Raw genomic sequence first — 13,821 nt, forward strand, 5'->3', positions numbered from 1 at the left:
TGAGTTACAATAATTAATGATAACAACTTACATAAACTCTTCTTTTTCTCTTAATTCTTCATATTACATTTCCATTCAGATTCTTTCTTATCCTCCATTCATTTTTCTTCAGTTTCTGCTCTCCTTCATCTTAATTCCTTATTTGAAAATGCAACTCATATTGTCTTCTTTTATCTCCAACACTTTTATCTCCAATAATCTCATGGCATCCTTTTATCTCTTCTTTCACGAAAAAATAACTTGTAAAGCTTTTTCTGTTATTTCTTTTTGTACAATTTCTTTTCTTTCTTCTTCTTTCAGCCAACTCCCTCTTCCTCAACCACATCTTCATCACCAGTCTCACTTTTCACAACCCCAGCATATTCCACCTCACTTCCCTCACAGTACCCCTTCTCCTTCAACTCCTTCAACATCTCCAACTGTTTCATTAGCAGCGTCATCTTGGAATACAGAAACAAGCAAACTTCCTCACGTGACATGTTTTCTTTGACGTAAAGATCAGCCAGTTCTGTGTGATCGAAGAGGTGAACGAAGGAAGAAAAAGAAGGAAGAAGAAGAAAAAGAAGGAAGAAGAAGAAAAAGAAGGAAGAGTAAGAGATAGAGGAAGAGTAAGAGGAAGAAGAAGAAGAGTAAGAGGAAGAAGAAGAAGAGTAAGAGGAAGAAGAAGAGAAGAAGAAGGGCGATGCTGCAACCTCTGTGCAGAGAGCCTTCTTCTTGCAGTGGTTGGTGTCTGTGCAGGAGAATCGAGTGGAGACGAAGGAGAATACGACAGAAGCACACGGACAGGCGCAGAAGGCGTTGAATTCAATGAATTAGACAGGGAAGTGCGGTCAGATGGAGGCAGAGAGGAGGTGGATGTGATGTTTGTGTTGATGTGATTGTCAGATGAATGCGATGTGAAGGAAGAGCAGCTGCTGGCTGAGAGCTCAATCGCTCCTGCTGATTGTAAGTGTGGGGTGGTGCTTCTCAAATGAGATGATGATGATGATGATGATGAAGAGAAAGAATTTGAATAAGAAGAAGAAGAAGAAACAACCGAAGAAGCAGTTGAAATGACTGTTTGTGGTTCATTTATTTCTTGTTCTTGTTTCTCTCTTTCTGCTTCTGCTCCTGTTTTCTTCACCCCATTTCCTTCTTCTTTGAACTTGGCACTCTCCTTCGCTTTTTCCTCCTCCATCATTCGATACACCCTCAGCTCATTCATCCTCTTCTGCTTCATCCGTTCCTCTCGAACTTCTTCTTCTTCCTCCTCTTCTTCTTCTCCTCCTCTTCCTTCTTCTCCTCCTTCCTCATTCGCCTTCTCCTTCTCCTTCTCCTTCTCCTTCTCCTTCTCCCTGTTCCTTCCTCTCTCGTTGTTCATCATCATGCCCCATCGTCTCTTCTCCTTCTTCTTCCCCACAACTTTCTCTGCATAGCTGTCAAACCGGTAAACTTCCACCAGCTCCTGCTTCCTCTGCGGTATGTGCTCAACTCGTGCCTGCTCAGCATCATCATTCACGTGGTCTCCTTGAATGAGTGAGAAATCGAGTGGAAGAGGTGGAATATACTCAAGGGGTTGTTTGGATCCTTCAACTGAAGAGGAAAAAGAAGAGGAAAAAGAAGAGGAAAAAGAAGAGGAAGAAGAAGAGGAAGAAGAAGTCTTTGAAATATCTGCTTGTATCGTCACTTTGGTCGGCACCAAACTTGATCTTGTGTTTGCGTGCAAACCTTCTCCATGACTGTTGTTCTGCTGCTGATGAGCACGATAAGAGGAAGAGGTGGAAGAAGAAGAAGAAGAAGGATACTGCTGGCTTGACTGCCCAGCTAATCTGCGTGACTTGGTGAGTGACTGTGCTGTAGATGAAGGGCGAGGTGGATATGCATGCAGAGCAACTGTGGTGGTGGTTGTGGCAGAGGAGCCAGAAGAGACAGAACTGGAGTTGTAAGGGTGTATTGAAAAAGAAGTGATAGAAGAAGCAGGAGAAGAAGAAGAAGAGGAGGAGGAGGAAGCTGAATACAATCTGGCAGACTCCACACGTGTGGGCGACAGATACACCCTGTCTCCGTTCTGCAGCTGGGCTGGTGAGTTGATTGTGCTGTACCTGCCATTCACACCAGGAGAAATAGCAGAAGCATTCGAAGAAGAAGAAGAATAAGAAGAGGAAGAAGAAGAAGAAGATGATGATGAATTCATTGTTCCTATTGAAGTCCTTCGAGCGTTCCTTGACGACGCAAAAGTGCTCCCAGCGCGGGACGAGCCAGGGGGAACAGCTGCAGACGAAGGCTGATAGAAAGAAGGTGTGGAGACAGCAGGCAAAGCGTGTGTTTGTGTGTCGCAGAACGTGGTGGCTGGAAAAGAAGGCTGGCGACACGCACTCGAAAGCGATTTAGGCACAGTTCTGTCACCATCATTGGATTTTTCTCTTTCTCTTTCATTTTCTCTTTCTCTCTTTCTTTCTCTTGAAGAATCATTACTTCTCCCTCTTTTCCCCACTGCGTATCGGAACGACCGCTCCATCACAACCACTGCCCCATCAGCTGCATTTGTGTCTGTCTGTAGTTGTTCATTCACCTCTTCCTCTTCTCCTTCTCTTCCTTCCCTTTCTCCTTCTCATTCTTCTTCCTCTCTAACATCTGCATTAAACTCCCCTTCCTTTCCTCTTTCACCAAATCCTTCATGTGCCCCTGTCAAGTTGTGCATCATTAGATTCGCCTTCGACGACGAAAACCGCAGCGCCGGTGACAAAATCGGTGGATAGCTCTCTTGTTGCTCTGTCTGCTCTGACTGCTCGGCTGCTTCATTTGAATTCTCGTTCACTCCAATTCGACGGTCACTGAAAAGCGGCTCTTCATCAAAGCTATCTTTTGAACCATTTGTCTGATAGCGCGGAAAGCCAGATTCGAATCTCTCTCTGTCGTGAGAATTGTATTCAATTTCGTCTTGCTCGTTTTCATGTTTTTCTTTCCTTCCCTCTCTCTGTTCCCCTCCTTCTCTTTCTTCTCCTTCTCCTTCCTCCTTCTTATTTTTCCTCATCTCCCTCAATTCTCTCTCTTTTCTCAAATATGCAATCTGTTCACTCATCGACATCAAATGAAATGGCTTCGGCTGGTTTGTCTCTCCTTGTGTGTTTTGCTTAGTCCCATTATTTACAGAGGAAGAAGCAGAAGTCGAAGAAGTAGATGAAGATGAAGAAGTTGTATTTGAAGAAGATGCTGTTTGTGCTGCTGCTCCAAACGCCGAAGATGTGCCACCTCCGCTCTGCTCCGCCTGTAGCCCCAGCGCCTCAATCCCTCTTTCTCCTCTAAACCTCCTCACCAGCCCCCCCCCCCCCCCCCCTCTCTCTCTCTCTCTCATTCACACTTCTCACTATTCCCAATGAGCTGCAACAAATATCTGCTTGTGAATCCACTCACAAAATGAAGAGGAAACAGCGCATCGAGGCAAGCAGGAAGAACACAAAGTGGTATAACATTCAATCAATGAGGGGAAAAAAGTGAGAAGGCATAGAGAAGAAATGATGAAAGAAGATCGATGATTGATGAGAAGCATTTTGTATGTGCTCTGATTGCATGCATCTGACGCAAATGAAAAGAATGGAGGCAACTCATTCGCCAGGCAGTGCATCTCGAGATTGCAATTGAAGAGATGGGTATATAACAGAGAAGATGCAGATATCCGGAAAGAAGAAGAGGAGGAGGAATTGCAGCAGAAGATATGTTTGATAGCCAAATGTGTGCTGCACAAACAGAAACGCCAAATTATCAACGTCAAGCTTGCTGTTTGCAAAAATTACAAATTGTTTCAAGAGCAAAATCCGAGTGAAGTTGGACAGAATGTTGTTCGACTGCCAACAAATATTTGATAATTGGATTTCTCGTTGTTGGCGTTTTTCCTTTCTTTTGAAGCAAAAGCGGTATCAGAAATAGATTTTCGTTGCTTTCCATGTCTGCCCAGCACAGTCCGAGAAATAGGAAAGCCTTATAAATAAAACTGATATTTTGGGGTTCTCCTTTTTTCCCTTGAATTGTGGCTATTTTTTGTGATAAATATCCTTCTCTTGATGTTGCCAGCCACTTTCCTTTTCCAAAAATATCACAAACTGTTCCCCCTGCCTTATGCTTCCAAAATGCTACATAATTTTGTGCAGATTTTGTCCTTCGCAGAATTCCATCCATAAATCTTCATTCAATAAAATAACAATTGAATTTGTATTCATCTCTTGTTCCAAATAAAAATCATGTATCTTGCGTAACTTCCTTTATATCCCAATTGCTATATAATAATATGTTCTATTCTCATCGTAATGCTCTCCAACGTGAAGATTTGCTATTTGACAGACAAGAAAAGTTCCTTTTCTTTGAAAAGGAAGCAAACAGAGCAGTTTTCCAATATAATGAAAAAATTGTAATATTATCATAAACATTAAAAAATAGAAAGTATTAGCAAACCCGCAAAAAGTTGGAAAAGCAAGTGGTTTTAAAAAAATGAAAGAAACAAAACTCCAGCTTTAATCAGAACCATATCTTTTTGAATTTTTGAATATTTATTAAAAAAAAAACAAATATCAGAAAATTTTTGATTTTTTGTTTAATAGTTATTTATGTGATAAGAGTTAGAAAAATGTTTTTTCTGAATTTTAAAAACTTGTATTCATGGAAAAAACTTCTGTTTTCCGCTTCAAACAATGAAGATGACAGAAGGATCAGAATCTCGATGCCACTTTTTTTTGTTCAAAATGGTTTATTTCATCGATTTAACTTCATCTATAACCAAAAAACTGCTTTTTGAAATCTGCAATTTTCGCCCTTTAGCGCGTAATTTTTTGATCTTTTTGCCCTCGAAAAAAATAAAATATAGGGTCGGATCCTTTTTTTCATTCAAAATTGACAATGTTGAGAATAGTCGAATTTATAAAATTTGTAATTTAAAAATCGTAAACGGACAGTTAGCTTATAGAATTTCCGATATTAAATTTTATTTATTTTTTTAATAGCAATGTTAATGTTATTGATGTTTTCATATTTTTCATTTTTTATTTTTATTTTAAATTATGATATGTTTTTTTGTAATTTTGAAGGATTTGTCATTTCATGAGAAATTTGTAATTCAAATAAAAAATATTTCATTCATTTTAAATGCTTTCTTGAGAAAACTGTTAAAAACAAACTGAAAATATCAAGAGAGGGAGTGAGAAAATTGAAAAAAGAAAAATTCTAAAATAAAAATCGTTAGGAAAAAAAAAGTAAAAATTAAAGCAAAAATAAACAAAGAACAAAATCATTCAATCATTTGGTTTATTCTATAAAAACAAATTGCACCATTCCATCCTTCATTTGCCATTGCTTTCCAATATGCTTCATTGAAATGGGAATTCACCTGAGATATAACTCCATCATTGCACTCCAGCAGACTAAGCTCCCCAGTCGATTCATCTCTTCCATCAACAACAACTGCTATAAAATGACCAATAGGCAAAGGTTTCATCGAATGAAGGACATATCCAATGAAATTGTAATCAATCCTAGGAAAGAAAGAAAACTCATGTTTCAGTTGATTTGTTGCACATGACGTCACCACCATCGATTTCGGAGTGGATCCACTTCCATGAAATGTGATAGTTTTGGGCGGTTGCATAACAGGGGAGTTTTCCTTTGAGCTATGATAAATTGCAAGGATTTTTGGGAACCTGTCAATTTGTGTCCAATACAAAAATGAAGTCTTGCACCCACAATAAGCATCAACACATGGTTCCTCAGTTGATAACTGATCTGTTGCAGACAATGACAAATTTAACCCCTTCACAATCGATGGATGCATGATGGTGAAATAAAACGAAGGATTTTGGTTATGAACACGAACATGAGAACACTTCACACACAGTTTGAATGAAGATTGCTTCACTGTGAAGTCTTTCTTGACATTGCACCCCTCCAAAAATGCATCGTTCAGAATTGCTTCATATGCCGTTGTGACCCCTAATGGATCAGATTTGCTCCCACCATGTTTTTGCACAAAATTCATAAATGCTGGAGTTCCCCACACTTTGTTTGTCACAGTTCTCCCTCTGATTGCACTGAAAAGTCTTCTGAAAATATACACTCCTCCACGTCTTTTTTTGATATCATATTGCACTCCAAACGATGCCAGACATTGACAAATAGAAGCTAAAGCACATGATGATCCAAAATTTTTCAACTCCCTCCCACAATTCACCAACACCTGAACATATGAACGTGATTCTTTTGGTAAAGGATGAGCTGGAAATAGAAACGAAGGAGGAAATTGAAAAAAGCTACTCATTTGTGGAACTGTTGAAAGAACAGAATAAGGATTTCCTAATGCTTCCATTGAAGACTGTTGCTTCAAAGCAACAAACAAAAAAATAAACAAATAATTATTGATTTGCCTGTAAAATTGAATCAGGCAATTTTTGAAAAAAAAAAAAAAAACAAACCTCTATTTCCATTTTCATTCCTCCTCCTTTAATATCTGAACATTTTTTATCTTTGCTCATTTTTAAACATTCATCGCTCTCCGTTTCTTCATCGTCGCTTTCTTCTTCTTCAGACATTTGATCAACCACTTCATCTTCGTCTGAAGATATTACACTGTAACTTGATGAAGAAGATTGCTTCCGAAAAATTGATTGAATTGAATTCTCTTCCTTTTTATCCTTCAAACATTCACCCAAACAGTTGATCTTGTAATTGAAATCTTGTATCAGTTCTTGCTGAGAAAACCACTCAGTCAGACACAGCAGCATTTTTTCTTGGATATACGGGTTCGATTCATTGAACGGGAGCTTCAATTTTTGGACAATCTTATGTAATGGTGCTTTTTTATATACAAATAATAAAAAAATAAAAACATAATAAATATCAAAATAAAAAATTATTAATTACAAAAAACAAAGAAAATAAAGGAAAAACAAAAAGCAAACATCCATAATTTTTCATCAGATTATTCATTAGCGAGTTTCCGGGGATCGATTTGATAAAAAATTCGAAGAGGACTTTATTTGCATGATCAACTGACATTTTTCTGAAAAAGTTCGATAGCATGTCCACATCATTCATTATGCTTTGTTTTCTCATGCTTGTGTGCGCACGGGAAAATCGAGAACCAGACAACCTCCCACTTGACATTATGAATTTCCTTTTATTGGGTTTCATCAGATTTTCACTAAAAATTTCAATTTGAAATATTTAATTCACATTTATAATAAAAAAAAATTATAAACTCTCTGGCTTTGGAAAAAAATCCAAAATCCTTTCATTCATCGAGAAAAAAATAAATTCAATTTTTTCTGTTTGAAAATTAAAAACAATGACGATCACAAAATGACAATATTATCATGTGTCTGATTTATGCCGGAAATGATAAATAACGACATATGTACTTTATTTATTGGAAAAAAACTGTTTTCTGCTCCTTGCACTTTCCCCCCTTTAGCACTTTTTTTTTGATCTTTTTGACTCCTTCGAATTTTGAATTATGGATCTGATTCTTTTTTCATTGAAGAACAATATTATATATATTTTTAAGAACTTTTTATGTGAGAATGATATTTTTCATAAGACAAGAATATTTATGTGATGAATTTTTCAATAAACCTTCAATTTAAGAATACTTAAATTTTTCCAATTTTTTTCTGATAAGAAATTTTTAAAATTTTTTTCTATAATTCAAATCATGTTAAAAAATTTTTTTAACAATTTTGGGTATAGTCAAATAATGAAAAAATAACAATACAAATTTTTTTAAATTAAAAAAAATTTATTTAGAATAATTGTGATTTACCATAAGAAAACATTTATTAGAGAAAAATGTCGTTTTCTAAACGCGAATCGACATTAAATTCTCGATGCAATGTTCTATGGCAAGAAATAAAGCGCATCGGCGGAAATGACGTGGATTCGTTGCTTGCCTATTTGTTTTACACTTACAGGCAATCATCTTCAGTAATTAATGATTTACTGAAGTCTTTGAATGGTTTGGTTTTTTATTTTTTTGTATTGTGTTAAAAATGTTATTTTGACTCTCGATTATTTTTTTCATTTGTATTTGTTTATTATTTATTTTTTTTGAAACAGAATATCACATAAAGCTGCTGGAAGACCTGTCTGTGGTGTACAACAACGCTCCATTGCACACTCAGACAACAATGCTGCAGGCGTTGTCTCGAAACACATCATTATCCGATTTACAGGACTATGGATATGATGTCACAGAAGGAAAATTTATTTATGCGAAGCAAACGCTCAAAAAGAACCAAGGATTTATCATTCCTCCACAAAAACCTCATCTTCCGTCTTGCAAAAGTGGTTTGTTTTTATTTGAATTTTTTTTTTTGAATAATTTTCTCTGTTTATTTTAGGCTTAAATGAACAGGATTGGGAAAAGGGCAACAACTGGATGTTAGCCCATTCAACTGAAGCCTCCACTTCGCTTCAGTCAGCAAAGAAAAAGCAGCGAACTGAGCCAGATTACGCAAGATTTATTGATGAAGCAGCTTGGGAAGAAGAAATAATTACGGAAAATTCTTCTTCAAATAAAAAACAATCTTCTTCTTCTTCAACATCATCTCAACAAAATAAAAATTCAAAAACCATTTCAGAAAAAAATTCTTCTTCTTCAAATTCTTCTCCATCTCAAGCTGTTGATGCCCCTGTCAGTACTCCAATTAGGAGAGAAAGGGGTACAACAAAGAATCAAAATAAAAATTCAAATCACAAACGTCATTCTTCTCCATCTCCAATACCAATTCACAAAATATTCAAATCAAAAACTTCTTCTTCACAAATTTCAATTACAAAAAAATTGAAAGAAAAAATAAATTCTTCATCATTTCAAAATGATAATGTGTTTGTGAGTGAGCAATTAGTTGATTATGCCACTTCACCCACATTAATTCCACCTCAAGCATTTCAAACTCTTTTTTCTTCATTTTCTAAAGAGAATGACACTTCAACAGTTCAACAACAAAGCATTCAATCTACAAATAATGAAATATCTATTCAAAACAATTCTTCAAAAAATATTTCAAAAAAGAATGCTAAAGAAAATTCAACAAAAAATCATTCTCATTCTCAATCTTCTTCAAATTCATTTAATACTTCGAAAACATCATCACAAATAGCAAAAGGATTGCCAAACTTAGGCAACACATGCTATTTGGCTTCTCTTCTTCAATGTTTCTCTTCAATAACTATTCAAAAACCATCTTTATTCAAAAAACAAACATCTTTGAAGAACACTCCTTCGCGTGTTGTAAGTGTTTGTCATCAATTGGCTAAAGATGGAACGTCAGTGCGTTCATGGATCCCATCTCTTATTGACAAATGGGAAGATTTCTGCAACTATGGCAGCAGACAGCAACAAAATGTTGCTGAGGCGTTTGAAAATCTTCACCGACTTCTTCAAAAAGATGAGTTGATAAGCAAGGATTCCTTCAATCCAGTAATCATCACTCATTTCAAATGCCAAAAATGCCAACAAATCACATCACATTTCAATGAATTTTGTAGCAATATTGTTATCAATTCTTCATCAACGCAACATGGATTATCTTCTCTCTTTGCAACTGAAGTTTTGGAAGGAAAGAATAGTGTCTATTGTGATGCATGCAAGGAAAAATGCTGTGCTGCGAGATGGGAGGAAATGGCTGCATTTCCAGAGGTGCTAGCCCTCTGTCATGAATGTACTGATTCTGCTAGTTCAGCACCTTCGAGAACATTACTAATGGAAACAGACAGAGTCAATCAACGCACGTTTTGCAAAGGGTTTTCTTCTAAAGATATTCAACATCTTCAAAAAGATAATCAAGAAACCATCATATATCATTTTTCTGGACAAATACTATTCAAACGTTTGAATCAAAATAATGGACACTACATTGCTGTTGTAAAAAGGAAAAATGGACATGATATCAAATGGAATGTTTGCAATGATGCTGATATGACAGAATTTGATAATGATAAATGGAATTCATCATGGAAAGATATTTACGCTCAGGGTTACACTCCTTCTCTTTCTTTCTACACAAAAGAAAAAACAAAACCAACACTATCTGCTATTCAATTTGGTGGTTCTTCTTCTTCTTCAGAAACATCAAATTTAAACACTTTAAATAACATTTCATCATCATCATCATCATCATCATCATCATCATCATCATCATTCATCACTCCACTTCATCCAACAACTTCCATTCCACAACTATCATCATCAATTACATCTTTTTATGGATTGGAAGCTTTGAAAGAAAAAAGAAAGAAAATGGGTATCTTTTCTCCCAACGAGAAAAGATTGATCTTCAAGCCCAAGACGAAATTATGGAAAGAGTTTACAGAAGAAACAAATATTAAAGTTTCATTATCTCACTTCTACAAACTCACCACCAACTTCTCCAAAGCAAAAAGGCGCACAGATCTCTGTGGCATGTGTGAGAAGTTGAACTATTTGGAGAATAAACTCAAATCTTCACAAAACAAAAATGGACTTTCTTCTGCTGAGTTTCACACTCTGAAACTTCTTCGACAACATCGTCTTGTTGCAGAAATGCAACGAAAACATTATCAATCAACTGTTGATAATCTGAAAGAGGGAGAAGCAGTCTTCGTCTTCGACTTCAAAGAGAAGTGGAAACTGCCAATCCGAAAGAACCAACTTCAACAAGAGTTCTTTAACTATCAACAAGTTTCTCAATTCACAATCATCTCACTTCAAAAAATAAATAATCAACAAATAAAAAGAACATTCAACTTCTTCTCCGACTGCCTCTCAAATGATCACAGATTTGTTATTGAGTGTCTGGAATCTGTGGTCAAAAGACACTTCTTCGCAGACACTCACACTTTTAAGTTCTTCTGCGATTCAGGTCCACACAACCGAAATCGCTTCCTTCTTCACTTCATCCTCTCCAAACAATCCAAACTTCTCAAAAAGAAAAATACTCAACTCAACTTCTTCGCTGAGCACCACGGAAAAAATATTTGTGATAGTGAATTTGGTGCGTTAGTGAATGCAATCGACAACAATCTTTCGACAGAACACATCACCACACTTCATGACTTAATCAACTTCTTCGAAAACAATATGAATAATTCGACATCAGCTTCTTCAACTTCACAATCGAACAACTTCTCAACATCATCAAACTCTTCACCATCTTCAACATCTGTCAATGACTCTGTGCATGAGAGGTACTTTGAAGAATATGAACCATCTCAACAAATCTCGTGGCCATCATTGTCAGTTCCCCACATGAAAGATTACTTGTATTTTGAGCGCAAGGGCTCATTTGTCTGTGCTTCGGCTGTTGGATATCTTCCTCAACGCTCTCTGGTTGCCCTCGAATCTTCGACAATGAAAGAAAAGGTTCAACGAACAAGGAAGTCATTTCACTCTGATATCACATCATCAAACTCTTCTCTTCTTTCTCAATCTTCTCAAGATCTTCTTTCAAGGAGATTTGAGCTTCTTCTCGACTCTTCTTCTTTTAATGAATCTCAAAATTGTTCTTTTGGTGTCCCCTATTAAGAAACTAGTTGTTGTGTATGCTTAGCTGGCACTCTATCGGAAGGGTGCTGGACATGACTGTTCGTATTAGATATTGCAGCCTTCGGGCTGCAATATCCGGACCTGGATACGACGAACAGCCTCCCAGGTGCACAACAGTTAGAATCCGATTGTTTTCTTGTGCTTTTTGTCCCTATAATGTCCCTATAATTAAATTGGTTATTGTCCCGCTTATATTTGTATTAATCGAGATTCATAAATAGAGAGAGTTGTGAGGGAATTCATTGATCTTTGAGTGAGGTTTTTGGAAGGGAGAGTTGTTGAGAGTGTGAAGTGATGTTTTATTATTGTGTCTGTCTTTTTTCTTTGTTGAATTTGATCTTTTTGAGTCAAAGTGAGAGAAATATCAGAAAGGGGAGAGTGGATGGAAAACAGATGGAAAATAGACAAGTTTGTTTTTGAACCTTTAATATAAGTATTCTTTTTTGTTTGGAATTGTCTTTGATACCATGAATTTGTTGAAATAGTGCTATTTCTTCTTATATTTTTCATTGTTCAAAATTGTTGATATTTAGTTGATATTTGGTGATTGTTTTATGATTATGTGACAGAATTGTGTTTTTTTGAAAGTTATTGAATTTGATTAGAAAATTTCTAACTGTTTTCAATTTTTTAAATGATTAATATCATGAAGTACTTTTTGTTTTTTTATGTCATTTTGATTGGTGGATGATTGTTATTTTTTGACGTATTTTTTTTCATTTCACTCATTTTTCTATGATTTTCAGTAAAACTCAATTACAAAAATGAAACACATTTTTGAAACGACCACTCATCTAATCATTCAGTAATGCATGAAAAATGAAAAAATATGACACATATTCAACAACAATTTTGAATGAAAAAAAGGATCCGACCCTATATTTTATTTTTTTCGAGGGCAAAAAGATCAAAAAATTACGCGCTAAAGGGCGAAAATTGCAGATTTCAAAAAGCAGTTTTTTGGTTATAGATGAAGTTAAATCGATGAAATAAACCATTTTGAACAAAAAAAAGTGGCATCGAGATTCTGATCCTTCTGTCATCTTCATTGTTTGAAGCGGAAAACAGAAGTTTTTTCCATGAATACAAGTTTTTAAAATTCAGAAAAAACATTTTTCTAACTCTTATCACATAAATAACTATTAAACAAAAAATCAAAAATTTTCTGATATTTGTTTTTTTTTTAATAAATATTCAAAAATTCAAAAAGATATGGTTCTGATTAAAGCTGGAGTTTTGTTTCTTTCATTTTTTTAAAACCACTTGCTTTTCCAACTTTTTGCGGGTTTGCTAATACTTTCTATTTTTTAATGTTTGTAGTAATGCTATTATTTCTCAAATATATTTTTTATTTACCACTTTTTTTAAAAAATATGTCAAAATATATTCAAAATCTTTTTATTTTATATTTGTTTGTCAGTAATATCTGATTCTTATAATGTTGGCCTGTATATATCTTGCATTGTAGTTTCTATTGAAATGGTTTTTAAAAATAAAGAATTTCATCAGATTCTGCTTTCAACCGAACATATTTTCTGGCGCTGATTGAGTTCACTCTGCTGCTCGTACACCAACAAGAAGAATGAAATATCATGCATTCATTCATCTTATTGGCGAGTTGCATCAATGATTGAAACAGTGGCATTTTTTTTTAATGTGAAAGTGCTTTCACAGCGCGTTGTGGCTAATGCAATGAGACGGGGAATTCAATTGTTTGTCGGCTGGAGACAGCAGTGGAAGAGCAAGAAAGGTAAAAGAATGCTCATGTTTTATGCAGGACAAGGGAGATTTGTTTTGTAGAAACAGAACTGCAGAGAAAGGAAACGAACGAGAACTAAAGATGGAGGTAAGATAAAGGAATGAGAAGCAAGAGAGGTAGAATAGAAAATAAGAAAGGTTATTTTGTTCAATCTATTTAATTCAATCTTCTTTTTTTTTTTCAATTTTGAACTTAATAATTATAATTTCAAGATCCTTGCATGATTTTTTATTATTTTTTCTCTGATTCAGATACAGATAACATTCTCACATGGCTTTTTTTGACGAAGCAGATGCGTCAGTTGAATATGCTAGTCTCAGAATTGCGAGCAGAAAACAGATGGTGCGGCGTTGGTGTGCGTCCATTTGGTTGGTGATGGGCTGAAACATGGGGTGCCGAGAGTTGATAGTCGAAGTACAAAGTGCAGTAGTCGATTGGGCTGTTTGAGTGGAAGATGCAGGAGCATCGGCAGAACCTGGCGCGGATGCGGGAGTTTGATAAGCCACGAAAGACATAGCGG

At 35.7% G+C, this 13,821-nt stretch overlaps 4 protein-coding genes across 4 annotated transcripts; 2 read left to right on the forward strand and 2 right to left on the reverse strand.

Annotated features, from left to right (window-relative positions):
- Positions 1–296: 296 nt before the first annotated feature.
- MONOS_16797 (uncharacterized protein) lies at positions 297–1,219 on the reverse strand (the record flags this gene model as incomplete). Its single annotated transcript, XM_067869669.1, has 2 exons — positions 297–419; positions 473–1,219. The coding sequence occupies 2 exons, from the start codon at positions 1,217–1,219 to the stop codon at positions 297–299; spliced, it is 870 nt and encodes a 289-aa protein (XP_067734791.1).
- Positions 1,220–5,257: 4,038 nt separating this feature from the next.
- MONOS_17020 (uncharacterized protein) lies at positions 5,258–6,743 on the reverse strand (the record flags this gene model as incomplete). The annotated part of the gene is made up of 3 exons (XM_067869899.1): positions 5,258–6,340; positions 6,435–6,574; positions 6,674–6,743. 3 exons carry the CDS (start codon positions 6,741–6,743, stop codon positions 5,258–5,260), a joined length of 1,293 nt encoding a protein of 430 aa, XP_067734792.1.
- Positions 6,744–7,806: 1,063 nt separating this feature from the next.
- MONOS_16519 (uncharacterized protein) lies at positions 7,807–11,521 on the forward strand (the record flags this gene model as incomplete). Its single annotated transcript, XM_067869423.1, has 5 exons — positions 7,807–7,972; positions 8,074–8,304; positions 8,358–8,650; positions 9,233–9,375; positions 9,508–11,521. The coding sequence occupies 5 exons, from the start codon at positions 7,807–7,809 to the stop codon at positions 11,519–11,521; spliced, it is 2,847 nt and encodes a 948-aa protein (XP_067734793.1).
- A 1,647-nt stretch (positions 11,522–13,168) lies between these two features.
- MONOS_16714 (uncharacterized protein) lies at positions 13,169–13,677 on the forward strand (the record flags this gene model as incomplete). Its single annotated transcript, XM_067869595.1, has 2 exons — positions 13,169–13,292; positions 13,553–13,677. The coding sequence occupies 2 exons, from the start codon at positions 13,169–13,171 to the stop codon at positions 13,675–13,677; spliced, it is 249 nt and encodes an 82-aa protein (XP_067734794.1).
- Positions 13,678–13,821: the final 144 nt, after the last annotated feature.

The sequence above is a fragment of the Monocercomonoides exilis genome (assembly GCF_001643675.1).
Source record: "Monocercomonoides exilis strain PA203 chromosome Unknown scaffold4-2303458, whole genome shotgun sequence".
NCBI lineage: Eukaryota > Preaxostyla > Oxymonadida > Polymastigidae > Monocercomonoides > Monocercomonoides exilis.